General features: G+C 53.7%; 11 protein-coding genes across 11 annotated transcripts; 5 read left to right on the plus strand and 6 right to left on the minus strand.

The window, feature by feature from the left end:
• The first annotated feature begins 1,604 nt into the window (after positions 1–1,604).
• Positions 1,605–1,901, plus strand: M421DRAFT_421617 (uncharacterized protein). The gene has a single exon (XM_033592891.1). The coding sequence runs from the start codon at positions 1,613–1,615 to the stop codon at positions 1,781–1,783; it is 171 nt and encodes a 56-aa protein (XP_033448026.1). The 5' UTR covers positions 1,605–1,612; the 3' UTR covers positions 1,784–1,901.
• A 1,346-nt stretch (positions 1,902–3,247) lies between these two features.
• On the plus strand, positions 3,248–6,237 carry M421DRAFT_421619 (glycoside hydrolase family 31 protein). The gene is made up of 4 exons (XM_033592892.1): positions 3,248–3,694; positions 3,742–5,246; positions 5,293–5,549; positions 5,597–6,237. The coding sequence occupies exons 1-4, from the start codon at positions 3,460–3,462 to the stop codon at positions 6,159–6,161; spliced, it is 2,562 nt and encodes an 853-aa protein (XP_033448027.1). The 5' UTR covers positions 3,248–3,459; the 3' UTR covers positions 6,162–6,237.
• Positions 6,238–6,698: 461 nt separating this feature from the next.
• Positions 6,699–10,790, plus strand: M421DRAFT_175370 (aerobic respiration control sensor protein arcB). Its single transcript, XM_033587826.1, has 2 exons — positions 6,699–9,112; positions 9,165–10,790. Exons 1-2 carry the CDS (start codon positions 6,801–6,803, stop codon positions 10,600–10,602), a joined length of 3,750 nt encoding a protein of 1,249 aa, XP_033448028.1. The 5' UTR covers positions 6,699–6,800; the 3' UTR covers positions 10,603–10,790.
• An 806-nt stretch (positions 10,791–11,596) lies between these two features.
• M421DRAFT_6031 (uncharacterized protein) lies at positions 11,597–12,732 on the minus strand (the record flags this gene model as incomplete). The annotated part of the gene is made up of 4 exons (XM_033595779.1): positions 11,597–11,734; positions 11,788–11,861; positions 12,465–12,555; positions 12,607–12,732. The coding sequence occupies 4 exons, from the start codon at positions 12,730–12,732 to the stop codon at positions 11,597–11,599; spliced, it is 429 nt and encodes a 142-aa protein (XP_033448029.1).
• An 851-nt stretch (positions 12,733–13,583) lies between these two features.
• M421DRAFT_6032 (uncharacterized protein) lies at positions 13,584–13,911 on the minus strand (the record flags this gene model as incomplete). Its single annotated transcript, XM_033595781.1, has 2 exons — positions 13,584–13,721; positions 13,777–13,911. The coding sequence occupies 2 exons, from the start codon at positions 13,909–13,911 to the stop codon at positions 13,584–13,586; spliced, it is 273 nt and encodes a 90-aa protein (XP_033448030.1).
• An 840-nt stretch (positions 13,912–14,751) lies between these two features.
• Positions 14,752–15,420, minus strand: M421DRAFT_421621 (uncharacterized protein). Its single transcript, XM_033592893.1, has 2 exons — positions 15,113–15,420; positions 14,752–15,066 (listed from the first exon to the last, which is right to left on the minus strand). The coding sequence occupies exons 1-2, from the start codon at positions 15,386–15,388 to the stop codon at positions 14,878–14,880; spliced, it is 465 nt and encodes a 154-aa protein (XP_033448031.1). The 5' UTR covers positions 15,389–15,420; the 3' UTR covers positions 14,752–14,877.
• Positions 15,421–15,958: 538 nt separating this feature from the next.
• M421DRAFT_393413 (uncharacterized protein) lies at positions 15,959–16,447 on the minus strand. Its single transcript, XM_033590046.1, has 2 exons — positions 16,198–16,447; positions 15,959–16,143 (listed from the first exon to the last, which is right to left on the minus strand). Exons 1-2 carry the CDS (start codon positions 16,360–16,362, stop codon positions 15,982–15,984), a joined length of 327 nt encoding a protein of 108 aa, XP_033448032.1. The 5' UTR covers positions 16,363–16,447; the 3' UTR covers positions 15,959–15,981.
• Positions 16,448–17,660: 1,213 nt separating this feature from the next.
• On the minus strand, positions 17,661–18,003 carry M421DRAFT_421622 (uncharacterized protein). Its single transcript, XM_033592894.1, has one exon. The coding sequence runs from the start codon at positions 17,918–17,920 to the stop codon at positions 17,675–17,677; it is 246 nt and encodes an 81-aa protein (XP_033448033.1). The 5' UTR covers positions 17,921–18,003; the 3' UTR covers positions 17,661–17,674.
• Positions 18,004–18,200: 197 nt separating this feature from the next.
• Positions 18,201–19,491, plus strand: M421DRAFT_421623 (50S ribosomal subunit protein L15). Its single transcript, XM_033592895.1, has 2 exons — positions 18,201–18,676; positions 18,745–19,491. Exons 1-2 carry the CDS (start codon positions 18,224–18,226, stop codon positions 19,261–19,263), a joined length of 972 nt encoding a protein of 323 aa, XP_033448034.1. The 5' UTR covers positions 18,201–18,223; the 3' UTR covers positions 19,264–19,491.
• A 1,357-nt stretch (positions 19,492–20,848) lies between these two features.
• M421DRAFT_421624 (uncharacterized protein) lies at positions 20,849–21,480 on the minus strand. The gene has a single exon (XM_033592896.1). The coding sequence runs from the start codon at positions 21,399–21,401 to the stop codon at positions 20,931–20,933; it is 471 nt and encodes a 156-aa protein (XP_033448035.1). The 5' UTR covers positions 21,402–21,480; the 3' UTR covers positions 20,849–20,930.
• A 4,213-nt stretch (positions 21,481–25,693) lies between these two features.
• Positions 25,694–27,572, plus strand: M421DRAFT_64496 (uncharacterized protein; the record flags this gene model as incomplete). Its single annotated transcript, XM_033596168.1, has 2 exons — positions 25,694–26,119; positions 26,169–27,572. 2 exons carry the CDS (start codon positions 25,694–25,696, stop codon positions 27,570–27,572), a joined length of 1,830 nt encoding a protein of 609 aa, XP_033448036.1.
• Between the last annotated feature and the right edge of the window lie 162 nt (positions 27,573–27,734).

Raw genomic sequence — 27,734 nt, forward strand, 5'->3', positions numbered from 1 at the left:
TCTCCTCCCCAGAGCTCCGTTGATCACCTGTGGGACATGAGCGGACGCCCTTTGGACAGACCTCGCTCAAGACAACCGTCTGACTACGGCGCACCGTTACCAACTGCTGCGTCCAACAGCGACTGGAACATGGCAAATGAGATGGAGCAACAAGCCATCCCAGAACCCGCCGCGCCAACACTCAACCACTGGCAGGGGTACGCTGAGACGCAGCAGCCACAGCCACTTCCGCAGGTCAACATTTGGCAACAACGACAGGCTCCTGCGAAGCCTCGCACTGCAGCAGCTGCTACCGCTAGATCAGCGCATACACTTCCTGCAAACCGCCCTGCTGCTGCCCCTACATCTGCTAGCGATGTTGCTGTCGCAGTAGCAGCGTCGATGTCAGCGCCAGAAGGTTCAGTCAGAGTGGTCAAGGAGGTCACCATCGAGCCACAGCCGGCCAATACAAAGTGCCGTTTCTCCTTCACGACCAGAACCAAACCACCAGTCACTACTATCCAGGCAACGGCATCACAGGTGTCGGCTGTGACTGACCAGCCGCACACAGTGACATTCGATCAGCTCAAGGCGATTCAGGTAAGTTGCTCAGCTTTGCTATCCTTTCAATTCTGACAGTCGAGCAGGTGAGCAGATCGGACGAAAGCAATGAGCCCGAGCAGGGCCATTTCGTCAATGGCAACGGTTCCAGTTCTTTGCGGAAACCCAGGTTCGAGCGAAAGGATTCCTTCAAAAGATCTCTCAGTCGTGCTGGACGCAAGATGGGTATATCAGAAAGCGTCCTGACTGCCCTACGTTTGGGAGTGGAGCCAGTGGTGTTCCGTGCAGATGCGATCCTTGGTGATTGGATCACGTACCTATCCAACTTCGATCAGAAGCATGAGGAAATGGAAGACGCCTTTGATCCTTTTCAAGACTCGATCGAGGACGCTTTCGACACGAAGTATCAAGAATTCACGGGCGAGGGCAAATTCCTAACCAACGAGGACGAGGAAGCAGCAGAGGTGCCTGTCGAGCTGCAAGTGCAGGAAGTGCAGGCAGTAACAACCGAGGACGTGAATACCTGGATTGCGCACAAGAGGACGGAGGAGGCTGTCACGGAACTACACGAAGTCTACACAGGTAACGCTGGAAGACAACTTCCTGCATCTAGGTTCGTGGCCCACCCACCAAAGCCACGGACCTACCCTGCTAGTCTCGGCTTCCTGCGAGCGCCACTCTGTCCCATCTGCGCAACCCCCTATTCACAGCCTGTGCCTCAAGCTGTGCTGCTTCCAGTGAGATCAGGGTCTGTCTCTACGGGAGATGATCAGCACTACTCGACACCCGATCTCGTAGACAGCCCAGAGCCAATGCATACCGAGGCAAAGATGGAAGTTGGACAGCCGAAGACACCAAGCCCTCCTGCGAAGGAACGAGAGCGCAGACTACCACAACCTTCGTTAAGCGATGGTGGCAGTAGATCGATGTCACGCCAGAGACCAATCGGCCGTCGACCGAGTACTCCACAGTCGGCGGAAGAGCCTAAGAACCAGGCCCGCAAAGATTCAGCTCACATTGGGTCCCCAATGAAGCCTACCGCGAAGCCTCTCGCACAGAGTCGTGCCTCGTCATGGGACCAGGAGAAATATCCAAAAGTCCAAAGCTAGAGTTGCCAGGTGGAGCCGTAGAAGCGAAACAGTCGGCCTGGACCGACACTGGAATCCAATTACCGGGTACAAAGGGTATCATTAAGGAACGTGGGATACTCTCATCGAATCGCGGCAGCTCCGTGAGCCCTTAGCTTTTGGCTCGGGAGTGGGCGACGCATTCCTCAGATCTGTTACCCAACGTTTGATCCAGGCGATATCTCCCTTCCTCGAAACGGTACCTACACGCGCGGCTCTCACTGGCTGCAACTGCACACAGTTTCCACAGCATGGTAGCTTGCCCTTGAAGAGCGAGACTAGGTCTTTGCCATGTTCAGCATGTCGAAGAAATGATACGAGAAGGTCTCCCACCTTGCTCTTGGGCGTTCAGGGACAATGGGAATGTCAAAGAATGCTTAACGAGCTTCTTTGATAGACAGAGCCGAGCCGCGGAAGGGCAACATCGTTGGTGTCGATGCTCATGCTCAGTACCACTAGGAGTTGAGACCTAGGCCAGCGATTTTGTGTGACTATGCACGCGATTGTAGCATATGCTTGTGCAGGGCAGGATGGAGCAGGATGCTGTATAATCGCAGGAATGAAGTCATGTTTCCAAGATGCTGCATTGGTATGATCATCCACTGTGTATAGGCTCGGAAAGTCTTGGAATTTCAGAGCTGAAAAGCTGTTTGTCTGTTGGGACTTGCGTGACATGAGACACTCCTTTGGAGCGCTGCCACGATGTGGTTTTTGCTGCAGCGTGACGGCAGATTAGGTCTTCTGACCACAGGCAAACCTTCCCCAGCAGCATTTGGACGCAGGACTTGGGTATTTAGTCAACCATCGTTACATCGCAGGGCCGGCGTACAGGACTGGCCTGCACAAATTCCTGGGTCCACAGTGTTGTGGCTGTCTCAACCTGACCTGTGACCTGCGCGGGCGAACAGCAGCTAAGATCGTGCTAGCACTGCAAGGGAGGCATTGGTCCTAGCCGCAGCCCGCCAGGCAGGAACTCTATTGGTAGCGAATGACGTCGCCCAACGAGGAACGGCGTTTGCAACAGCGCGAGCTGTTGCGGCATGCGGATGGCGATTGGAAGGTTGTCCGACCGAGTGGGAATGAGTGGTTAAGTCGGTGTTGTTGATGGTGGCTTGTGACCTGCCGGTAGGGATGGCGATGGCTTCGGCCGAATACGTTGATCTAGCTTGCCTCTTCGGACCTATAGAGAGGAAGGGGAGACTGCCGAGTAGTGATCCTCAGATACACATGCGCCCACCTATTCGCAGTGCAGCAGGGAGTACCATCTGCTCAGCAACTGTTGGTTACATCAGCTGCTACCTATACATTTTATATCGCACGCATAGCACGACGTTGTACAGAGGTGCGTGTTTGCGTTCGTGGGCAATGCTTGCACGTGGTCCCACAAGGCTATTGTTTACCCCACAAAGCACAGCGGGATCGTCATGGCTTTTACAGGCCTTCATTGCAGCTTCTGACACTTTTGCAGACAGTCGACCGCTTACAGCTGCTCGTTCCGCATAGCGTGTCCATCGTCAACCCGAATCGGTAGCTGCATTACACGACCGGCCTACTACAGCCGTTTGCCTTGCATGCCCTCGGCTATAGCACCCTCAAGTATGCTGGACGCACTCGTGACGAATTGTAAGATCGCCAATCATCTCAGACTCTCGTGGAACCGTTACCACATGTCATGTCAATTTCTACAAGCACGATGATCGCAAAGAGCAAGGGCTAAGGGTCATGTTCAGCGGACTATATAGAGCAGACATGGCTTCCTCGCCACAATGGCTCCCTGACTGCAATTTCCGCAATGCCAGCCGCAACAACAGCTTTTCTACAGGGTTTATTGCTACTCGGCTCGTACTTTCCCAAGTGGGGAAATGCAGTCCCTCTGAGAAGAGCTGACGATTGTCCTGGCTACAAAGCCAGCAATGTCGTGCGCGGAGAGAACAGCATAACAGCCGACTTGACCTTGGCTGGCGCCGCTTGCAACCTTTACAGTCCAGACCTGACCGACCTCAAATTTCTGGCAGAATGGCAAACCGGTACGTTGCAATCCCGTAGTTTGATCGATCTTGCACTAATACCTTAGACTCCCGCCTCCATGTAATGATCTTCGACAAAGACGAACAAGTATACCAAATACCGGACTTCGTCGTGCCGCGACCTGGTGGATCGGTCAGCTCTGATTCATCGCTGCTTGATGTTTCTGTGGGAGAAGAGCCATTCTGGTTTACCGTCACGCGCAAAAGCAATGATGAGGTCCTCTTCAGCACCAAGGGATCTAACATCGTTTTCGAAACCCAGTATCTGCGCCTCAGAACATCCTTGCCGGACAACCCGTCTATCTACGGTCTGGGCGAGCACACTGATTCTCTACGACTACCGACTTCGAATTATGTCCGAACAATGTGGGGGCGTGACGCTGGTGCCGTGCCTCTGAAGACTAACCTTTACGGAACTCACCCGGTCTACTTCGAGCAGCGGGCCGATTCTGGCCTGTCGCACGGGGTCCTGATGCTAAACAGCAATGGTATGGATGTTAAAATCAACAATGATAATGGCCAGTATTTGGAATACAACACCATCGGTGGAGTAGCTGATCTCTACTTCATGGCCGGGCCCCTACCGTTTGATGTTGCTCGAGAGTACAGCGAGATCACTAAAAAGGCTGCGATGATGCCATACTGGGGTCTGGGATTCCATCAATGCAGATTCGGCTACGAAAGCATCGGTGAGGTCGCAGCCGTGGTTGCCAACTACAGCGCAGCCGGAATCCCTCTAGAGACAATGTGGACAGATATTGATTACATGGACAAGTACAAGGTCTTCACCTTGGGCGAGAGATTCCCGCTCAACGAAGTCCGTAATCTCGTCAACAACCTGCACAGCAGTAACCAGCACTACATCGTCATGGTCGACCCTGCCGTCGCTGCTCAAGATTACCCATCCTACAACAGGGGTGTGGAAGCTGGTGCTTTTGTCAAGAACAGCGCTGGTGATCCTTGGAAGGGCCAGGTCTGGCCAGGCACTACCGCATTTCCCGACTGGTTTGCGCCGAACACGCAAGGCTACTGGGATAATGAGTTCGCTACCTTCTTCGACAAAGACACTGGAGTTGATATTGACGCACTTTGGATCGACATGAACGAACCTTCAAGCTTCTGCGACTTTCCGTGCGACCAGAACAAGGCTAGTTCGGCCGCATCATCTAACATTCCTGAAATCACAAATAGACAGTCCGGTGGTGACAAGAAAGGAATTCCTGACCGGGACCTTCTGTTCCCCAAATATGAGATCAAGAACGAGGCAGGCGGGCTAAGTAACAAGACCGCTCAGACCGATCTCGTCCACTCGGGAGGCTGGACCGAGTACGATACGCATAACTTGTACGGAACCATGATGAGCGAGGCTAGCCACAACAGCATGCTCAAGCGACGTCCTGATAAGCGACCTATGGTCATCACTCGCAGTACGTTCGTTGGTGCCGGCAGCTACGTCGGCCACTGGCTAGGTGACAATGTTTCGGCCTGGGACCAGTACCTGACATCCATCCGACATCTCCTTCAGTTCGTCTCCTTCTTCCAAGTCCCAATGGTATGTATCTATCTCTATGCCTTGTTTTCTACACTGACTTTCGTAGGCTGGCGCTGACGTGTGCGGTTTCCTGAACGACGTAACCGAGGATCTCTGTGCGCGATGGACTGTACTGGGCGCCTTCTACCCGTTCTACAGAAACCACAACGTAGCCGGAGCCAGGTCTCAGGAGGCGTATCGTTGGGATTCCGTGACTGCAGCTGCAAAGAAAGCCATCGATCTTCGCTACAGGCTTCTGGACTACATGTACACCGCTATGCACAGGCAGACTGTAGACGGTACACCCATGCTGGCACCGCTATGGTAAGTGCGGCCAAATACCTCTATATCTTAAGCTAAACTGCGTTCAGGATGCATTACCCCAAAGATGCCAATACATACGCGATCGAGACACAGTTTTTCTATGGCCCTTCACTGATGGTCAACCCCGTGACACAAGAGGGTTCTTCGTCTGTCTCTTTCTATGTGCCCGGCGGAGTCTGGTACGATCTTTTCACACGCAGGGCGGTACAAGGTGCTGGAGCCACAATCACGTACTCCAATGTCCCTACCACAGATATTCCCGTGCTTGTCCATGGCGGTTCCATTGTGCCTTTGCGCACCGAGAGCGCGAATACTACCAGGGCTCTTCGTGACAAGCCCTTTGAGCTTCTGGTTGCGCCAGAAAGCGATGGTACTGCTAGTGGCTCCCTGTACCTTGACGATGGCGAGAGTCTTGAACAGTCTGGTACCAGCGAGATCAAGTTCACACTAAGCGGATCAACACTCACGGCTGAGGGAACGTTCGGCTTCCCGACGGTCTTGCAGATCAAGAGCGTGACGATTTTGGGCAGCGGTGACGCACAATCATTCGAGCTGAACAAGAGCTTCGATGGCAGCTGGAGTGTAGATGTTGGAAGTCTGAAGAAGCTGTGACCGCATCGAAAGGATCGGACTATGACATCATATTGCTAGCGCAGAATGAAGATTATGAATACTTGCACCCCCAAACTTTGAGAACTTGTGTGTAAAGCAATTTTGCGCCCTAATCAAGTTCCCATGACATGTTTTCACACCGATGTTCAGAGGCAATTCGCCAGCAAAATTGATTGACTGCAGCCCTGCGCACGCGGTGCTGAGCGTTGGCATAGCTAATGGCCTAGACCCCATTCCGCAGATCGCAGTGCCAACCCAGTGAAACCACGGCAAAGCGGTTCGATTTCGACGTCATCGGGCCGGCGCGCACAAGCAATAACGAGAACGGACGCAAGCGATGAGAAGCGTGTCTTTCTGTCTACTTGAGACGATGCAAAGGCGAAAGCAAAGAGACAGGACCGCTGACGCATTATGGAAGGCACCCTAAGTTGCATCAGTATTCCCGGCACGCCTTCGCCATGCTTGAAGATGACTGTTGCGCTTGTGGCGTCAGCAAGCGTGCTGCATCATACCGATTCCTCCAAATAGTCGAGCCCCGACTCGACTGCGAAAACCCGGCTGATCACACCGACCGCTGCAATGCCACCCCACCAGCCTCTTTTCAGATAAGGGGTCTACGCTGACATCTACCCATTGACCATGGACGACGCATCACCTGAGCTGCACACAGCCTCAGATGGTGCTCATGCGGGCGGTCCGAGTCCGCTGGAAGTTGCAGCGCTCCAGGAGCTAGACAGCCTCAGTCTGAAGGAAATTCTGGACGAAGACTCCCGGCCTACCTTTGTTCTCGATCTGGACCCGGACTTCATCGACGATACTCTCGCAATCAGACCAGTCTTTTGTAATGCAGCGCTCAATCAGCACAGTCGGCTGCTGGACAGCATCGTGGAGGCTTCAGAGGAATGCAATAGCAAAGACTTCGCCGCATCGACTTACGATGAATTTCGAATCTGGGCTACAGGAATCAGCAGGTTCAACAACTCGAAAGACATTTTCCCCTTGACTATCCTCTATCAAGGCTTGCTCTGGACTGGATCTACTATCCGCCAAAGGTGGCGAATAATATCTGGCAACGCGTTGTACCGTGCATCCGACATCCCAAAGAGTGGGCTCTCGGCTACCCTGCCATTGCGACCAGCCATCGTCAAGCGCGATTCAGAGGCAGCGAAAGCCCGCAAAGCATCAGCGCCAGTCACCTCAGCACTAGATGTTGCGCCCACAGCACGCCAAGCATATCCGAAATCTGAGACTGCTTCAGCAGTTGCATCGAATCCGTTCAGCAAGATCACCAACACTAGCTCGAATGCCTCGAGTCTCGCTTCGTCTATAACAATACAAACAAGAGAAGATGTCACCCCCGACTTTACAGTTGCCCAACCGAAAGGGAAATTTATGGACCCACATATCATGTTCATAAGGAGCATCGACTGGGCGAGCACTCCGCTCGGGCAGATGGATACATGGTCATCAGCCCTTCGAGAAGTCGTTAATCTGTTGATTCGCAGTCCCTATCCCACAGCGATGTTTTGGGGTGAGGAGCTTACAGTCATCTACAACGAGGCCTACAAGGTCGAGGTCGCTGGCAACAAACATCCAGAACTCATGGGTACTGGAATGGCAGGCCCATTCGCCGAGGTATGGGACGGCATTGCGCCTGTGTTCAAAGGCTGCGCGGATACAGGGAGAGCATCACAGATCGAGAACGATCACCTGCCCCTCGAACGATTTGGTTATCTCGAAGAGTGCTTTTTCTCCTGGTCCATTACTCCAATGTACGGAGGGACCGATAAGATCCTAGGCTTCTACAATATACCGTTCGAAACCACCTATCAGGTTGTTAGCACCAGAAGGATGCAAACGCTGCGATACCTTAGTGAGCGTCTCAGCGCGACACGCACCGTGAAGGAATTCTGGCTACGTCTGCTTGAGGGGCTTGAGCACAATCCCATCGACGTACCTTTCGCGTTGTTGTACTCGATTGTCGACAATGATGATGCAGACACAGCGTCTCACTCATCAGACAGCACGATCTCTCTCAAATCTTGTCTACTGGAAGGCTCGATCGGCATTCCTGCAGGACATCCTGCGTCGCCGCGGAAACTGGATCTCAAACGCAGTCAGGAGGGGTTCGTCCCAGCATTCAGAGAGGCCATGAGGACACGCGAACCAACGACATTGCAGACAAGAGACGGAACACTACCCGAATCTCTGCTCGAAGGCATCGAATGGCGAGGATATGGTGATCCATGCAAGGAAGCTATCATCTTCCCTGTCCGGCCAACGAATGGGGAGCAGGTGTTCGCATTCTTGCTGGTTGGTGTGCAACCACGAAGGGCTTATGACGATGAGTACAAAGCTTTCGCAGCGCAGATGAACAGACAACTCGCGACATCACTTGCATCCGTTATGCTCTTCGAAGACGAGATGAAGCGGAGCAGGAGCGCGTTCGAACTTGCTCAAGTCCAGCGGGAACAACTCAGCAAAGAGTTGGCATTGCAGACGAGCCGCATGCGGCGTATGACTGAGCTGTCTCCGCTGGGCATGTACCTATTCGACCCAGACGGCATGCTCTTGGAAGGCAATGACAGGTACTTTGAGATGACTGGTCATCCAAGAGAAGGCTGCAAAGAGTTCTCCTTCCTGGAGCTGATGGCCGAAGAAAGCAAAGGGCCATGTCAAGATATGTGGGATGATCTCCATGAGACCAAGCAGACTTGCGTTCGTGAGTTGCAAGTCAACAATTCGCATGTGCAGCCTCGCGATCTCAGTGGCAACCCCATCGAATATTGGGTCATGTCCCATTCTTCTCCCGAGATAGGCCCTGACGGCGAGATTCTTAGCATCATGGGGTCCATCACCGATATTTCACAGATCAAATGGGCGCAAGGACTCCAGGAGACGAGACTGCGCGAAGCTGAAGAGACGAAACGGCAACAGAATGAGTTTATCGAGTACGCAAATCCTTCATCCACCTTGGTCGTAGCGACTGACACGTGATTCTAGTATCACTTCGCACGAGATGCGCAATCCCCTATCTGCTATTTTGATCTGCTCAGACGACATCCGCGATACGCTGACCCAGCACGGCTTCAGCAAAGCAGACGAAGTAGTCGTGGCAGATTGTATTGAAGCGGCCAACAACATCGCCCTCTGCGTACAGCATCAGAAGTCCATCGTAGACGATATCCTGACTGTGTCGAAGCTGGACTCGAATCTGCTCCTTATCACACCTGTGCCCGCGCAGCCAATCGCCGTCGTGCAGCGTGCCATGAACATGTTCAAACCAGAAGTTCAGGCTAAGAGCATCAATTTTACTTTCCACCCCGATCCCTCTTTGACGGACTTGAACATTGACTGGGTCTTGTTGGATCCTAGTAGATTGCTCCAGATTACGGTCAATCTTATCACCAACGCAATCAAATTTACGCAAGCAGAGCCTCAGCGTGCGATATCCGTACACGTCAGTGCCTATTCGGAAGAGCCCGATACATACACCAAGGATTTCCAGTTCGTACCGACAAGAGGAGTACCTCTCCTCAATATTACAACGGGCGAAGACTGGGGTACTGGCGAGCTGTTGTACCTACGGGTAGAGGTACGAGATACGGGATGTGGACTCACACCAGAAGAGAAGGATCTGCTGTTTGAGCGCTTTGCACAAGCCTCTCCGCGCACACATGCACACTATGGCGGCAGTGGTCTCGGTCTCTTCATTTCCCGCCAACTCGCCGAACTGCACGGTGGCCAAATTGGCGTTTCTTCAGAAACAGGCGTAGGAAGCACGTTTGGCTTTTTTATCCAGTGCAAGCGCACCATCGAGTCGAGTCGACCCGTTATGCATCGCACAATGACAAGCCAGAGCATGGATCACGCCGAGAAGAACCGCGATCTTGCCGCCTCAGTAGCAGGCATGGAGATTGAACAACCTACACCCAAGCAAATCGTGGCCGAGCTACCTGGTACTATCACACCACGAGCCCCAGCTGCATCATCAGCCCCCGCACCGGCCGAATCGGGCCCGCTCCACATCCTTGTCGTGGAAGACAACATTGTCAATCAGAGGGTCCTTGCCAAACAGCTGCGCAAAGCCGGTTGTATCGTTACGACTGCTGATAACGGTCTGTTCGCACTTGCTGAGCTCAAGAAGACCGCTTACTACACGCCTGATGGAGTTCCCCTTTCCATTATCCTCATGGACTGGGAGATGCCAGAAATGAATGGTCTAGAGTGCGCACGCGAGATCCGGCGCATGCAGCTCGACGGCGAAATCCAGGAACACGTACCAATCATCGCAGTCACAGCGAACGTGCGGGGCGAGCAGATCGCTACAGCGCGAGAGAGCGGCATGGATGATGTCGTGAGCAAGCCGTTCAGGGTTCCGGAGTTGTTGGTCAAGGTTAAGGATTTGTTGGAGACTTTAGCGTTGGAGAAGCTGGATTAAGAAGCGTAAATGCGCACGTGTACCGCACGACACAGACGGCGTTTTGGCGAAGTGCTTGCATCGTGGCATACCCATTTAATCTGTTGCATTTGTAGATTGAGCGTTAGATTCGTGCAGGGGGATTTAGAGATAGATCGCAGTGTTGACTAGCATTAGAGCTCAAGTATCATAGATCGCTGAGCCCGTATGCACTCGAGGCATACTCAGCCATTCTCCGGTTCTTCATCGAAATCAAGTATGGAACCCATCGCTCACGCGATCATCCTGCCCCTTTAAGCAAGCGCCGATTGCAGAGATCAGGTGCACTTGTACTGACACTGCTCGCGACAGAAGTCGTCGCCCTGGGCGAGCCAGCAGTCGCAGCGGGCCACACACTCAGCGTCGCGCCAGCAGTTCTAGGCCTCCAGTCAGTAACGTCATCATATTGACATTCGACGTTGGAGTTGAATGGGGTTGGGACAGGTGAGTACAACTTACGCTGTAGCAAGGGAGTATGCGGACGGCACAGTCGTCGCAAGTCTGCTTGTGTTTGCCTGCGATGGCGGTGGTGAGAAAGAGGGTAATGATGATGGTGCGGAGGTTGAACATGGTGCTGTTGTATACGATGTGGTGTTTTGAGTTCGATGAGTATACTAGCGAAGAGTGGATACGGGTGGTTATGATCACTCATATGTAACACAGCTAGGGTGCGGAGTCGGCATGCTAGTGGCTTGAAGATGGCAGTGATGCAGGTGAGAGACTACAATGAAGGTAAATTGTAGGCATGTAATTTCGTCCCTCCACCTTGTGATTTAGACTGTCGCCTCTACAGGATCGATTGTGAAAGTGACTAGCATCGCACTATAAGTTCTTTCTCCCAAATCATTGCGCGCAATCATTGTATTACCGTTCATCTCAGATCCTTTTTCGTTTCCGCCTGGCCAGTCATTGTGCGATCTTCTCTTGAAAGTGAGGTAACCAACATAACCCCAGGATGCCTCCAGCACGTCTAGCCCTAATGGGGAGGATCTGCCGGGAGCTCAGGACCCATAGGTTTGTCGCAGCCGTACTGGCACATGTCCTTGCAGAAAATGTCGACCTGGGAGAGCTGGCACTTGTAGGCGACCTTGCAGTACTTGCCTCCATCCCAGCTCTGAAGCCTTCGTTAGCAGATTACTCGCGTTATAGTGCGGGTGCGGGTGTTACTTCGAGGCAGCCGACCATGCGGGAGGGGCAGTCGTCGCAGGTGGGCTGGTCGCTACCAGCAATGGCTGTGGTAACTAGGAGGGTGAGAGCGATGTTGCGGAAACCGAACACAATTGCTGGTACGTGTGATGTAATTTGGTTGGATAGTTGAGTGGATTTGCGGATTGAGCTGGAGTGAGGTGGAAAGAGCCCCAAATGTTGAACGAGCAGTTATTTATATTGGACGGGTTTCCAAAGCTGCGTGATCGGCGCACGCTAGTCAGACGAGCATGGGGAAGACGCAGTGAAGGTAGCTTTTAGATTTTTTGTTTTCGTTTGTCACTATCCTGAACGCATCTTCAGCTAGTAAGTTAAACCCACTCTATAGACTTGAGGACTTGAGGACTTGAGGACTTGAGGACTTGAGGCGTAAGCGGCAGTCTGGAGGCTCCCAAGCACATGAGATAGAGACAAATAGAACGAGAAGTAATCGCAGTGCAATACAGAAAGAAGTGAAAAGAGTGGCAATTTCTACACATGCCAGGTCCCTGTGGACCTCCCCAATCTTCTATCATCGAAATTGTTCTAGTAAAGCGTGCACAGTATATTCAAAGCCAATCTCAAATGCACTTTAACCACGTCCACGAGACAAAAGTTTCTTGCAACCTTCCCAAGCTCTGCTCACTCGCAACCAATACCATGGCCGCACATGTGGCAAGTCTCGTCCTTGCCCTTCTCGCAGTCGCACTCGGCCTTGCAGATGCGCTCGCTGCGGTGTTTCCGGTAGCGCTACGGGAATGTTCAGTGTGATTACCTGCAAGAATAGATCAGCATACGTACGTCATCGCAAGTGTTGTAGCCATCGGTGCAAATATCACAAGGCGTCTTCTTGTGCTTGTTAGCAGTGACGGTGGCGACGAAGACGAAGACGGCCGTAACGACGGTGAAGATGACGGAGAGACGCATGTTGTAGAATGTGTCGTTGAAGCTTGAGTCGGAATCGAGTGGTGAAGAGTTGACTTTCGTAGTGAAGGTTGTGGACTTTGGTGAAGAAGAAAAAGAAGAAAAAGAAGAAAAAGAAGAAGAGAAGCGTATATCGAGGAATTTGCGAGCTTATATAGATAGTGCGGCAGCCCGGCAGCTGACCGCCGTGCAAGGTGAATGCGGGTAAAGGTCAACTGCCTGGTCGACCGGCATTCGAGCTGGTTCTACAAGCGAAACTCGCCCGCAAAATGGCCTCGTACCGAGCGCTAAAGTGGAGAAGAGAATCAAGGCTACTCGATGGATGTGAAGCCGATGAACTATTGCTACACTTGCGCAGTGACGCTTTGTGCTATCGAGTAGAGGGCAAATTCAGTAACTCTGGCGTCAGGTGCGGTGAAAAAGTTCGGAGGCACAGTACGATCATATACGTGGTTTCGGCAAACAGCTTGGTGCCCGGTGATCGTTACTCGTGCAAGTGTGGACCGAGCAAACACAAACTTGCTCTTTCCCGTCTTTGTGACTAGAGAGCATTGCTCTGGTCATCCCGTAAATAACCGCAATGACTTTGAACTCAAAGTCAGCACACCGGAATTCTAAGAGACGAAGAATAGAGTGTCAAAACTGCGTGTCGACAAGGGAGGTAGCTGAAGTGACCCTAATGTGATATAATCCCTAAAAGTTCCACCAATCTCTAAACATCGAGATATGTTCGCTAATCTGGAGATTTCCACGTCCAGCCTCATCGCTGAACAAGTTCAATCAATCCATATCCGTGATGCAAGCCAACACATGTCCATCGACTGTCCCCTTGCATCCCCAACGTCGCACTGGCTCTAGGAGAAGCAAAGATTCCCAGGGCCACCGATACCAGACTTTCCACTACAGAACTCTTCCTTTCCGACCGCGCAGGCGCAAGCATGCTGAGCGCAAGCAGCGTACGCGACGGGGTCTTTCCACTCCTTCTCGCAGTCCTGCACATCTGTCAGCATGATTGGAGTGGTCGGGACAATGGAGTAGGGTACTTACTTCGGCACACTTTGTAAGTTTGATGTCGCAGTCGTTGTAGGAAGGCTTGGGCTTGGGTTCTGGCTTGTCGCGGCCAGCAATGGCGGTGGCCGCGAGAAGAGCCATGAGACAGAAGGTGACCTTGATGATGCGCATGTTGGAGTTGAAGCTGGTTGATGTGAGTGTAGTGATTGAGTAACTGAGTTTGATTGCAGTAACAGTGCGGAGGGCAAGTGGTGAACTGTGTGTTGCATTGTTCATACATGTCACGGGCCGACGCTAAAGTGGACCAAGAGGTCTCGCTCGAGTAAAAGTAGATTTTGGATGCTCATGTGAGAGTATCGCTGTACTAGATGTCCAAAACTTGTTACTTGGATCCCCTGGCCTCGGTAAATTATAGCCCGCTCCATGACCCCAAAGTGCCGCTTATCCATAATGTCCATGCTGCAAGTGACTCTGTCATTTGAAGCAGCGCACTGACTTTCTGGAATCGCATTCAGACGACAGTCTCCTCACCGTCAAGCTGAATCTGGCACTTCTCAGAGAGCCCGCAGTGCTCGCGGCAGAACGCTTTCTGCTGGCCGATGTGGCACTTGCAGGCGACCTGGCACGCGAGCTCGTAAGACTTGTCGCCGTGGTAGTTGTTCAGACAGTTCTGCGTCATCGTTAGCACATTTGAATTCTCAGTCGTAAAGGGCAGATTTGTGGGTACCTTCTTGCAGTCGCGGACCCTGACGGTGCAGGAGTGGCAGTTCGGCTTGTACGGGCCGCCTCCAGCCACGACTGTGGTGGCGAGCGCGAGCGTAAGGTCGAAGATGATGGCCAACTGGAATATGAGCATGTTGTCAGTGTGAGATGTCGATCGTAATGTGTGTGATGTGTGTGATGGAGGGACTCAGATTGGTTGGGACAGTCCACAGGAGCAGTCACTGATATAGGAGACCAGAGCTGCGACCAGCAAGCACCATTTGCAAGACAGCGGTGAGCATTGAATAATTCACTTCCGGATCATGATCCAGGCACTTTAGCTACAGCTCCACCACCTGAAGTTTCCCACGTCACGTGCACATCCTCACCGATCTTGCCTTCGATTGTATCGTCATGCCCAGCCCATGTTCAAGTCTACCAGTCGTAACTGTAACAACCAGGGCAGTATTCAGTCAGGTAGGGCCCCTCGTAATCCCACTGCTGGCAAGTGCGGCCACATTTGTCGCGACAGAACGCGTTATCTCGAACCTGCGTGCACTGGCAATTTTGCCTGTACAGCGAAACATCGATGTCGGGATCGGTAGTGCCAGTGATCATGAAGGACTGTATATGGTCAACACGGTGCTAGGAGTTAGATTTGGTGATTTACATTTACACAGGCATCGACTTCGTAGCTGCATTGAAGGCAGACCTGATCTTGCTTTGGCCCGTGGTCATGGTGGGATGGAGGGTAGAACTGAGCCGGGCCAAAGTGAGCATTGTTTTCCGGCATGTCTTTACCGACGCCGTACCAATGAGGTTTCACAAAGTCAGGGATAATAAAACTGCCGCGCCGGCTATTTGCGGGGGCCGCGTTGGAGGTCGCAAGGAAGGTGCCCAGACAGAACAGCAGGGTGACGCCGGAGGTGGAATGAAGGAAGTGCATTTTGAGACACTTTGTTCAGATGTTGAAAGTTTTGTTTGAAGGAGATGTCGTGAGCTCTGGAACCGGTGGAATCTATATGAGGGGTTCAGACCCTTCTTTCTCCGAACCATGCATATTACGTGCGAGAGCCGAATATCTGTCAGCTGGAAACCTTCAAGTCCCTAGGTACACGAAACGCTGTATCACTAACGCAACCATTCGACGAGCATAAGATTTTTCAGCAATCATGTTAAAGGGTTGCCATCATCATACTGCCCATCCACCCAACGAAGGTCGGATGGCCTTGCACCTAATTATGTAATATTACTTTTCGGTGATGCACTATTGTGGATGCTTGAATATTCGACATAGCTGCCATGAAGAAGGTAAAAATGGATAATCGAGTAGATAACCGCTGGATGGACGGGAATCGAGCCGCTGACGTGACCTCAGTACATGCACATAAAAGATGGTCTCTCCAATTCAGTCAAATCTCCGCAGATCAGGGCTAAGCTCTGCGTCCTGTCTCTTGAATATCCTGTGCCAGCTCCAATATTGTTGCCTAGACCAGTGATCTCCATGACACCCCTCATCCATCCCATGACCCCTTCCTCCTACCCCTCAACGCCCTCGACTTCGCCCATCGCAGGCGGCCAGTCGTCCTTACAATCGTACTCGCACTCGTCGCGACAGTACGCTACAGCCTTCGAGACCTGGCATTCGCACGCAACCGCGCAGGCAATTGGGTGGCGGGCGTACTTGGAGTCTTTGCAGGTCTACAGTGTGTCAGCAAATGACGTTGTGCTACAGAGGAGGGCAGAGCGACTTACGGGTGTGCACTCACGCATCTTTGTGAAACACATGTTATCGCACGTGGGAGGTGGGGAGGGCTCCTTGTGACGGCCTGCGGAGGCGGTGGTGAGTATGAGGGTGAACAGGGCCTTGTTGAGTGAGGATTTTCGGTGGAGCATGGTGTTGCTAGACACTGGGTGCATTGTTGGCGAGTCTAGCTGTGTGGGACAGAGGTTGAGTGGGTGAGCTTGTGAATAGATTAGGACAAGGTCTGTAAGAGGAAGAGCGAACTTGTCGTTATTCGTAACGATAGCTAGATTACAACCACTGAATAAACGCTGAGCAAACGCTGAGCAAACGCTGAGTAAAAGCTGTGAGCACTGGATGAAAGAGCGGTGAAAGAGTAGCTTGATAAGAATTACACCTACGACCAGCAACGATGGAAAGAGGAAGTGCAAGATGACATGTGTGGTTACTGGATTAGTACTGGAGAACCTGATCGTCCAGCAGTCGAGAGAAATCGTGAAATGTACGAACGGAGCTACAGGTGCCTATGTTATTGGCAAAAGGATCAGCGCAGCAGGAAGACTACGCATGTGTCTGCCCAAGCCCATACCACTTCGAGCTATGATGTGGTTAGAACACTTTCGAATCTGTACAACTTAGTTCATCGAGATTTACTGCATCGACTGCATCTTATTCGTCATCGCTGTCATTCGAAGGTCGAAGATGGTAATCAAGAAGAGCCGACTGGGCGACAACAGCAAGCGTTCGGTCTTCAGGTTCTTGACAAGGTCCGTTGGGCAGATGAGAGTGAGGATTCATCATCATCAGTATAGCAAAATCAGTGCGGTCAGGCTCGAGCTTGTGCTGCTGGAACGCGCGAATGATAGCCGGCAACTCGGTCGCATCCCACACCGGGCTATTCATGACATCGAAGTCTTCACGAAGAAGTCTCGCGTCGTTGGCTCCGACCTGGATGAGCAATCGTACACCCGTGAGGTATTCGAATGTTGCAATCTTCTCATCGTCTAGTACTGACGCCCAGCAAGGGTGGCCATTGAGTAGACTGTGCAGGCTCATCATCCGGATCGGGAGTTGCGAACAGTCCCGGAAGTGTTGAGTATTCGATTACAAAACCAGCACAAGGCTTCTGGAATGGTTTACTTACAAGACCGGAGATGAAGAAGCAGTGGCAGCTTTTACGAGAGCATTCAGGCGCTTGTGTTAGTGGTTGGATATGTTCGCCATTGTTTGGTGATGTGAACGAGTCAGTGTCGAGTGGTATTGGAACTGAAGTCTCACGTCTGGAGCACGAGACGAACTGAATGTTTGGCATTTCATGTGGCAACTCTCCGCTCAAACAACCATGTCGAACAGTGAAAGGCGGGCTGTATATGTGGCGCATCGATGTCCCCAGTGGAGGTTGATCATGCACAGTGTTATATGCATGGCTACCATTAAGCTAATATGTTTTTCTGTAATCGAGGATTGATGTCTTATTGGTAATCAGGGCTATGGTGATGTATTCTCCACAGGTAACTGAAGAAGCTTGCGTGGGTTAGCCTCGCACGTAGTACTTGATACATACCCTGTCAACTGTAAGCCTTCTGTATCTTGCACGGACACTGGGGGCTTCTGCAGTCGATGATCAAGCTGGGACTTACGAACCGCTTGAGAGAATATATCCATTTCACCAGATATCTTTTCGCACTGGAAATGTGACAACATCAACGAAGCAGCGGCCGTGACCACTGACATCTTTCAGCTTACGTCGTTTAAGTGCTCAAATAATACCACCCAAGTTTATCTGTCAAGTATCATGCATCTCACACCAGTATTGTCAGCATACGAACGTGAATAGTGCGGTAAGCTTGAAGCCGGATTCGGCTGGCGTATAAAACGATTTGCAGTTGTCATTGCCAGCAAGGATGGTGGGTTGGAGTGGCGTCCCATATGAAATCGACGAAGCCGCTTAGTCACAGCTTAGTCACAGAATTTCTTCATGGCCGCTGCAACATCTCTCCGCAACGCGACGCATAACAACCCCAGCCACCCGCTGCCATGCCGCCCCGGTTACAAATCCTGCGGCTCGCCCGCCCCGTCGTCTCTACCTCGCGCCCAACTGTCCAATTCGCCCAACAGCGCAGCGCCTCAATCCTGTCCGCGCTTTCGGACAACAGCGGCGCCTACAACAAGCGCATCAAGCGTGGTCGCGGACCCGCCTCAGGAAAGGGGAAGACTGCTGGTCGCGGTCAGAAGGGTCAACATGCGCACGGAAAGGTGCCTGCGGGCTTCGAGGGTGGTCAGACACCGCAATGGATCACGAACCCGGAGCGCGGACGCGGAAAGTACAATCCGTTCAAGGTCGAGATGAGCCCGATCAACCTGGATCGCATACAGAGCTGGATCGACCAGGGGAGGCTGGACCCGAGCAAGCCGATTACGATGAAGGAGTTGAACAAGAGCAGGTGCTTGCATGGTGTGAAGCGCCACGGGGTCAAGCTCTTGGCGAAAGTGAGTCCTCAATGCCTGCCAGAGGCTCGGGCGACGGCGTCTGTCAGAGCTGTACTAACGATGAGCAGAATCCAGAAGCCCTCACAACGCCCATCAACATCATCGTCTCCCGCGCCTCCGCCGAAGCAATCGCCCGCATCGAAGCTCTCGGCGGCACTATCACAACGCGCTTCTACAGCCCAACCTCCATCAAGCGCGTGCTGCGCGGGGACTCGCACCCTGTCGTCTCGCTCGACGCCTCCCCTGACCTGATCTCGCTCGCCGCCTCCACGTCCCCCACCCTCATCCCATCGCCCATCCTCAGCGCACTCGCCTCCTCCACCGACGCTTCCCAGCGAAAGGAGGCGCTCGGCGCCGTCATGCGCCAGGTCAGTGCAAAGTACAAGTACAGACTGCCCGATGCGACAGGGCGCAAGGACATCGAGTACTACCGTGACCCCGCGCATCGCGGGTACCTCGCGTACACGCTAGATGCGAACGAGAGCCCGAGTCTGTTCTTCAAACCGCCGCGGGAGGCCCGGGAGAAGAGAAACCAGACTGCGAAGCGCAACGCCGCCAAGGCATCGGCAGAGAACAGGCTGTTCTAGGTAGCTTGAGACGGACAGTGGACGGGGCGTGGAGACGATCTGTATCATACGTTTGTACATTTGCAAGACGGGATGTAGAACTGGAGTATCCGGTGGCATAGCTAGCTAGATACTGTACATGTACGCATACGAAGCATCTATGGCAAGTAAACACAACTTTCGTACATGCCATGAGCCGTTGGCAGTTCGTGGTTTAGCAGACTGAACTTCGCAGATGGACAACATACGGCCTTTGCAACGTTCAAGGTCCTGCACTCAAGCTTTTCCCACCGGTCGGGGGCGACAACCAACCCCGCAGTGTGTTTAGCCAATACGCATGCTTGCTGTCAAAGCTGACTCTGGTTCACACTGGACGCCGTGCTGATCACGGTGAACGACGTACTGTGCGATTCAATGGGTTCTGTATAACAAATCTAGTGACTGACCATGAGCGATAAGGCCAAGTCTGTGCAAGTCAATGACACGACGGATGCTAGAGTCAGACATCACATCTATAAGGCGTTGTAAGCGCAAACGAGTTGGTGGGTGTTTGAGCAAATTTCTACTCGTGAATGCCATGCGTGCGCCAGCATGCTCACATATCGTCAGTGAGACTGGGCATACGCTCCGTGGTGTGAGAAACACGGGTCTTCAGCGATTGTTTGCAGGACTTGCGAAGCAACAGGACCTCGGAGGTTACGACCATGTGGGTACGTCCAGCTTGCTCTACACGTTAGAAGATGAGAGAGTCATGTGGCCGGTGGTCGGTGTGCGGATGTCGGGTGCCCTGGGTGCCATTCCTTGTTACGAGGGCTTTTAGGGACAGCAGTTGAGAGGGAACAGTTGGTGCTCTCCTTTTGAGTTGCGAGTGCGCTGTGTGCGATGTGATGGAATGTGGTGCCAATCTGAATCTAACAGCCTCGTCTCGCAGCTTGTGATACCCGGAAACGGCCACTGTAGGGCTCTTCATTGCGATAGCGCCGAGGAGACCTGTGCTGACGAGACGCAGTTGAACTGATAGCTTGCGACATCGATTGCCGGGAATGTCGCTAGGCGTAGGCACATTGCAATGTGTGGTGGTGTACACTACCTCATTGTGCCTGGGGTTGAGGTAGACAGAAGCGGTAATAGCCGGTGAATGACAGCGCACACGAGGTACGTCCGCAGTGGATACAGTCCGGGTGGTGGCACATGAAAGAGCATGTAACTACGGGCCGAGGTTCTTGAGAAGCTATGTCCTCGCAGACGTTCCCTGGGCTTGGCGGGATAATGGCTTAAGATAATGAAGGTACTGGTGGGACATGGTGTGCCTTATTGATCTGGTAGTCTGATCGAGGATGTCAGCACGGTGTGGCTGCGTGCAGCATGTCTTCTCGACAGGTGCAGGCAGGCGGGAACATCGCTGCCATTCCTGGATGTGACACGGGGTGTCCTGCAGCTGGCGGGGCGTCTTGCTCTTGAAAGGCGAGGCAAGTTGAAATGTTGGCGTTCGTTCTTCAAAGATGCGTGGCCAGAGCTTTGTGACCGATGACCGAAGAAAGGCGCTTGACGGTGGACAGCCAGAAGGGGCAATTTGCAGCCCGCCTTGGGCATCTGTCTTGCTTGTCGCTCAATGAATCAAGGCGTGACTGCGACCTGTCGGTGTTGGTGCTTGCTGCGAGGTGTGGCGCTGCTACCACTGCTGCAGACTAGTCGTGGAGGTATTCAACGCTGTCTCCGTTTAGAGTTGCCAGTTCTGGAGCATGCACCCAGACCGCACCTTCACTCGAGGGCAGATGTGCACTACCAAGTGGTGAAAGGGTACTAGCGCCGTGCTGCATTTGAGCGTCAATGCACCCACAAAGCTGACCAGGTTTTGAACCTTCAACTGTGCCTCCACGGAATGGTCTCATCATCATGCCGTGGCTCGGCCAGATACAAGAGACTGCCCAAGTGGCTGCATCCGTAAGGATCATGACACAGTGGCGGTACACGCCGTCCGGAAAAGTTAAGGGACCTGGGGCACAGCAACATTCCATAAGACCGGTGATGGGATGCCCTGAAGTCGGGTCGGAGGTCCTGGAAGACGAGGAGTGAGCAGGGGCTAGACTGCGCCTATCGATTGGTCGAAAGTTAGTCGTCTTACCTGCTTTTCCTAGCCCGGGCGGGGCGCGAGGCATGAAAGTGAAAGGACTCATAGACGCTGTGTAAAGAAGCTAAACTTAAACCCGAAAACTGCGGTTTGGCGAGGGAAAACGTTTGCCAAATTCCGAGGTACAGCCTTCACGCATGCAGAGGAATTGCAGTTGAGCATTCTTTCGTTGCATACCTCCAGGGTGATGCACTTGCCGAAGGTCTGGGGAGTTCCTTGCCGCCTAACTGGGTGTGGAACACACTCCGTCAAAGCCGGATGATGTTGTTGTCGTGTTCCGGATGACAGGCTGAAGCGTATCGCAATTGCAAATGATGCCGTGATGAAGTCGTAATCGGTAATAGCATTAATCTGGGTGCAATTGGCAGATCGACACGAAGAGGCGAAACGCGTCCAAAATGTGGATGTCCCGTCAAGAGGCTTGCATCGATGCAGTGTCGATGGCCATTCAGGGTCCGTTGCCTGGTGCGCTACAGGTCAATAAAGCAAAAGGAGGCCGCCTGTTGCACGCGAGTAGATTGCGCTAGGCGAGTAGTCCTCGGCAAAGACGACTGTTGGAGGCATGAGGCCGGCTTGCTCCAGGATAGATCGTGGTGTGAGGACGCGTCGAAGCGCGGTATGTCTCAGCGCGCCATGGAAGAGCTACAGGTAGGAGCTAATAATGGTTCCAAACTCAGCTAGACGGGTTGCACCCAACGCTTCTCCAGGGCGGCTGGGCAACGACTCGTATAGCAAGAGATGCCGAGTGCCATCCGTATCACGCCCCCACTAATCTTGATGAAAACTACTTTCGTACCTCTGCATCCGAGCCAGCTCGTCATCTCCACAATCCGGTCGGAGTCTGCGGGATCGCTCTCGCAATATTCGTTGCATGCGGCAGGTGCGTGTCAAAGGGTGGACGCCTACCAAATTAGCTCCCTGGCGAGGCCATCTTTACGGCATTATCAAGTCGTATCACGATCCACTGTAGAAGTCGTGCAGGTGTGCTGGGGATGATTACGTCGAGCTGAGGGCTGCAGACGTGATGTGAGGTTTGGATACCATGCCAAAACATGCACAGATAGCCGAGCATGCTATCAGCCTGATGTGATCAGCCCTTCATTGAAGTGGGAGGCAGCTAGCCGTGTCGGGCAGGTATATTGCCGGTCTTTCACGGCGCTGGAGAAATGCAGGACTGCTTACGTGGTACGCCGAGGGCGAAGCGCAAAACCCCTGCTGTTTGTTAGGATGATGACAAGACGTCTCGCCTTTTGCTCCACCATGCCAACGACAAGTCACGTCAAGCAGGATCACGGGCGGCAGCAGGACACGGATGGTCAATTTTTTCATTTCCAGGATGGTGTGTCTCCCTTGCGTCGCGCCTCCCACTGCAATCCCCGTCACGGTCGCACATTTAGCGCTGCTGGCCTCACCAGAGGCGTTGTCCATCACTAACCAGAACGTTTGCCGGCCAAGCACCGCGTGTTCGAAAAGCATTGACGCTTCACGATGATGTTGCTAGTGCAGGGATAGAGTCTCGCACCGCGAACAGCTGCCTGCGATTTGCACAGCACACTGCTCGGGGCATCTGATTACGTTTGAAGCCGTGAATGGCTCCAGGCTGGCGCGTGAGTAGTGGATGCGTCGTGCCGCCAGTCTTGGAGGCATTCACGCACACAGGAAGCCCAGAAGCGACGGTAGCAGAGCGGAGAGAAGGGCAAGCAACACGGTGCCGTCCATACGTGTTTCGCCAGGGGCGTTAAGAAGGCGGTCGTGCGGTGCAGATTGCTTCAACTTGGAACCACATAATCTCTGATCTGGTCTTATAGAATGTCTCTAGCGCCGGACCACAGCCTATGAAGGCAGACGTGCGATTAGCCGAAAGCAGCACGACCCAGTGGTGCAAGCTGGTGTGCATCCGCTGATTGGGCGCTCACACGACGCAGCACAATTTGCAAGAGAGGATTGCAAGATCAGCACTCCGCCCAAACCTTCATCAGCTTGCAAAGTTCGCGTTGAACAGGGTTCGGGCGCGGAATTAGGGAGGGGTTAGGCAATGTAAGACGGCAATCTTGCCGGGGTGGACAAGCGAGCCATGGCGGTTTGGCGGCTCGACGCTCGTATCGCTGCTTCTGATACCAAAGGCGGCCGCACCGCAGATTCGCGGAGGGCAAAGCCGCCAAAGCGTCGAGGTGTTCGGCGGCGTCTTAGGGACGACTGTGAAAAACGTGCAGCAGGGCGAGTACTCCAGAGTGGTGTAGAAGTCAAACACGGCATGGGGGCAGGTGTCTGACAGCCATCGATGGACGCAGCACCGACCCTTTGCGGTGTCTAGAAAGCGGGTGATGGCTACGGCTTGTCGACAGCGCTGCGCGGCTGCAAAGCTGCACGACGCTGTCCGAGTTATAGGACAACGGCTGCATCCGGCCAAGCCCCAGTGGCTCCTCAGCCGCTTACGGGGACTTGATGCTGCATCTACACCTGCTGCACGCTGGCAAAGTCTATGGTCGAGTGGGCGTGGCTAGGGTGGGCGTGGCTAGGGTGGGCAATGCAGCAGCCCGTGATGCATGCGTAAGGGATCTCGCAATCTTCACTTCACAGGAGCCGTCGTATGGATTTGGATGGCACCGCAGGCTCCGGGGGACAAGCCTACTGGCGTGCAGAGAATTGATGAGGCCCGCCAGCGCTATTGTTTCTGCCTGGTCATGATGGTGTGCCACGGATAGTGGCAGACGAAGGACGGCTGTGAGGAGTCGCTCTGCACAGTGGACCGGGTGGTGTCTAATAAAGCGACGCGCACGACGCCTCCTGAGCACCAATAGGACGCCGCGGTGCTCGCTGAGGCTGGGGACCGGACGGCGGCGCAGACTTGGAGTGAGGTGACGTTCTGGGCATAGCACGGCGACACGAGGCCGTGACTCTCCCAAAGCGATGCGACGGAGACGCACTGTGGGTCAGATGGCGGTCGCCGGCCGTGTGAATAATCAAATCCCATGACGGACACGGCGACGGCGAGCACTTGACCTGGCTGGCCTGACTTACAGCGCTTGCAGCCTCCACAGCAGACTCGACCTGACCAGCCAGTCGTGGTCCATGGGCCACAGCAAACGCAAGCCTCTGCGCCAGCACCGAGCCGCTTGACGAGGTCGAACAAGCTCGCTGCTTCTTCACACCATGCTTTAGCGTGCGAAACCGCGTTCTGGAGAGTCAGACTTCGTGCCGTCCAAGCGTGACGGGAGTCGACGGCAACAGAACTGTGACGATCTTGCGGCTTGACTCTTGACCGGGTGGTTCAAACACGGCCTGCCACTCAGCGCAGCAGTCGCAGCCGGGTTTGTCCTGCAGCACCGAGTCGTCTGAGCGCTGCTTGCAACACAACACGCGCAGCCAAAGACAGGACGATTGTGAATTTGTGATCAAGCTGCTGCACACGACGGCGACAACCCTTGTTCCACCCCACTCGCCGCTGGCATGCTTCCCTGCTCCCAGAGCGCTGAGGGCCTCCTCGCTCCGCCGGTCACGACGCGGACAGGCATCTGTGCACCGCTCATCATCGCTGATGCAGCGCTGAGGCTTTGTCCCATAATTAACCCGGTACCCTTGGCGTCGCGTTCGTTCGTGTTGCCCCCCGGTCCGCTGCTCTGGCTCGCTTTGTGCGGCCGAGCGCGCTAGCTGGCTAGGGACGCTAGCGAGCAGGCGCGGTTGATGTCAGAGCTGTTTCTCCTTCTGGATCAGCTCTTGGGGCTTGCCTGGGTCTTTCCGACTTCACAGGAATTATGTATCAATCCAACGGCCCCAAAAGCCATGTCTGCGCAGCAGCTGCGAGCGGGCCACCGACAATCCGCCTCCCTGACTATAGTCAATACCACTATACCCAAGCGGTCCCAAAGCCTCTCACCCGCCCACTACTGACCTGTTGCATCTTCTTTATCGTGCCCTGCACTCCCTTTGCCTCACCTTAGCACCTCGCGCCTGCGAACCAAGGACACAAAACACCGACGCTCGCAACCGTGGCCCACCCGGAAACAAGGTTGCATTGATAGGCCCAGCGGACTCGCATATTTCTTACAAGTTACAACGACTCGTTGTCAACAGCGTCCTTGCTTGACACAAGACCACCTGCCGGATCACCACTTCCCTTGTCACGCCCGTGTCGTGAAGGCCCCATAGTGTCGTCTATTTGCAAACACCCATACGGCGCTATACTAAGCACAGCTGCCTCCTCCATGCTTGCCCGTTCACCGTAACGTCGCCACCACCTCACCTTCATCTCGCCTTCACCGTTGGTCGAACCACCTCACCTTCATCGTCCACATGCTCGAGCTACAGCTACCCCGTTCGATGCCTCACGCCCTCCCCCGGGAGCCTTCCTTCAACTTCCACTTCTCATCCGCAGCTCGACCCACCACCAAGTTCGACTCGAGTACCGTTCAGATGCAGCTTCCCATACCTCGCATATCAAATGGCTATGAGCTGTCAGCGTCCAGGCGGCCCTTGACCCCTCCTGAGTCAACAACTTCAGCAATCAAGGTTGTATCATTACCGCCGAACCAAGGTGTCGGTCAGCAGTTTGGCTACCAACTACCTGCGATCGGCAACTCTAGGTCAGCAACAGCCACGATAAGCCCCACCACACAGAGACAATTGCAGCAACGACCACAAGAAGTCGCCCAGACACCGCGCAAAAAGTGGTCGATATCACCCAACCTCCGAATCCCCTCGACCATCAGCACACCGCAGGAGGGACTGCCCCAATTAGCAGCCGAGGTGAGTGCAGCAGCGGTCCGAGACGATGGAGTAATACTAATCGGCACAGATAACGTGCCTTTTTTGGTTCGAAAGCTCCAAGGTCCTGAACCAGGTCACAGATCCCAAATTGTCCCCGCACCAGACACAGCCCCTCGTACCGGACGCGATACCGACCAGCGGATTCCGCAAATGGGTAGCAACTATTTTGACCACGACGCAGGTCGCTCAGAATGTCATCCTCCTGGCCCTCCTGTTCGTGTGGAAGTTGAAGCAGACCAACCCTAGCGTCAAGGGCAAGCCTGGTAGCGAGTATCGACTTTTGACCGTTGCATTGATGCTCGGCAACAAGTTTCTCGATGACAACACATACACTAACAAGACCTGGGCGGAGGTGTCTGGTATTTCGGTTCAAGAGGTCCACATCATGGAGGTTGAGTTCCTGAGCAACATGCGGTACAGCCTGTACACATCGAAAGAGAAATGGGAAGAGTGGCACAAGGTTCTTGGCAAGTTCGGCACCTTCTACGATCGAGCTTCGAAGGCCCCTGCGGCTGGCAAGATTAGCCCACCCACGCCCTCGCTCGCGGTTCCACAGAACTTCATTCCATCTCCCACGAATCTGCAGACTTCTCCGCCAACCACCATGTACTCGCCCAGTCACTTGGCATTCTCCAACAACACCCCCCTTCTGCAGCCCCAGGCAACATCTGCACAGGTTTCGCCTATTGGATCTCTTCCTCCTCTAGGACCCATTGTGCAACGCAAGCGAAGCACTGATCACAGCGCTGAACCGCCAATGAAAAGACAGGCCCATGGATTCGCACCTGGACCTTACGCTAATGCTCCACTTGTATCGACATTGCAAACGCCCATCAACAAGTCGTTCGAGCCACCGCCATCGGTCAACAGATTGCCCCCCCTGCCAAGCCTTGCTATTCCACTTCCACAGCAACAGCACATGCCTGCTACTCAGGTCAGGAGCTGGTCAGATCTGCCTTTGCCGGCCTCTGGCAACCGTTCCATGGCCATGGTGTATCCACCGCCGGTCCAGTGGCAGCAGCCAGTCAGTACACCAACCTCCTCGGCTACGACTCCCTTCTCTACGCACCACACACCTACCGCGGATCGCTCTCGCCAGATCAGTCCCTTCGGGCACTCGAATAACTCATCTCCGACTAGTGCCTCTTTCCCCGCTGCACCACGACAATTGTCTCCCTCTTACTTCTTGAACCAGCGACAGTCACCGTACCGTCCGGTCCGCGGCGTACACACCCTGCTAGTGCCTCCGCCACAGGCTTCTATTCAGAACCCTGCTCGCAACATCTCCTACGACCAGATGCACTACCACCCTCTCGGTCGTCCAATGACTGACCGTCGAGCTGGTCCCCTGCCGTACATGGACCACAGCGCGTGGCCCGAGCAGCACCAGTTCAACCAACTCCCCGTCCCTCAGCAGCCGGTCTTCCGTTGAGGACTGCATTCACTGTACAGAATCTTTCCACGGTCACATACAGGGATGCGTCAATTATCGTTTTGCTCCGCAACATCTTTGTCAGCGTTTTAGCGTGCATATCGTCGGCGGATTTACGTCACCGACCTGTTTTACATCAGCATTATTGGCGTTCCTGTACCC

This window comes from Didymella exigua (genome assembly GCF_010094145.1).
Source record: "Didymella exigua CBS 183.55 unplaced genomic scaffold M421scaffold_16, whole genome shotgun sequence".
Taxonomy (NCBI): Eukaryota; Fungi; Ascomycota; class Dothideomycetes; order Pleosporales; family Didymellaceae; genus Didymella; species Didymella exigua.

Excerpts from the sequence above, each read along its gene's own strand:
- M421DRAFT_421617 (XM_033592891.1), top strand. The coding sequence starts at position 1,613 with ATGGGACCAGGAGAAATATCCAAAAGTCCAAAGCTAGAGTTGCCAGGT.
- M421DRAFT_421619 (XM_033592892.1), top strand. The coding sequence starts at position 3,460 with ATGCCAGCCGCAACAACAGCTTTTCTACAGGGTTTATTGCTACTCGGC. Across the intron at positions 5,247-5,292 it reads CCTTCTTCCAAGTCCCAATG|GCTGGCGCTGACGTGTGCGG; the intron begins GTATGTATCTAT and ends TGACTTTCGTAG. Across the intron at positions 5,550-5,596 it reads CCCATGCTGGCACCGCTATG|GATGCATTACCCCAAAGATG; the intron begins GTAAGTGCGGCC and ends AACTGCGTTCAG.
- M421DRAFT_175370 (XM_033587826.1), top strand. The coding sequence starts at position 6,801 with ATGGACGACGCATCACCTGAGCTGCACACAGCCTCAGATGGTGCTCAT. Across the intron at positions 9,113-9,164 it reads CAACAGAATGAGTTTATCGA|TATCACTTCGCACGAGATGC; the intron begins GTACGCAAATCC and ends ACGTGATTCTAG.
- M421DRAFT_421621 (XM_033592893.1), bottom strand. The coding sequence starts at position 15,388 with ATGCACTTCCTTCATTCCACCTCCGGCGTCACCCTGCTGTTCTGTCTG. Across the intron at positions 15,067-15,112 it reads AAGTCGATGCCTGTGTAAAT|TCCTTCATGATCACTGGCAC; the intron begins GTAAATCACCAA and ends GACCATATACAG.
- M421DRAFT_393413 (XM_033590046.1), bottom strand. The coding sequence starts at position 16,362 with ATGCACCCAGTGTCTAGCAACACCATGCTCCACCGAAAATCCTCACTC. Across the intron at positions 16,144-16,197 it reads AGATGCGTGAGTGCACACCC|ACCTGCAAAGACTCCAAGTA; the intron begins GTAAGTCGCTCT and ends GACACACTGTAG.
- M421DRAFT_421622 (XM_033592894.1), bottom strand. The coding sequence starts at position 17,920 with ATGTCAGTGGTCACGGCCGCTGCTTCGTTGATGTTGTCACATTTCCAG.
- M421DRAFT_421623 (XM_033592895.1), top strand. The coding sequence starts at position 18,224 with ATGCCGCCCCGGTTACAAATCCTGCGGCTCGCCCGCCCCGTCGTCTCT. Across the intron at positions 18,677-18,744 it reads GGGTCAAGCTCTTGGCGAAA|AATCCAGAAGCCCTCACAAC; the intron begins GTGAGTCCTCAA and ends AACGATGAGCAG.
- M421DRAFT_421624 (XM_033592896.1), bottom strand. The coding sequence starts at position 21,401 with ATGCCTCGCGCCCCGCCCGGGCTAGGAAAAGCAGGTAAGACGACTAAC.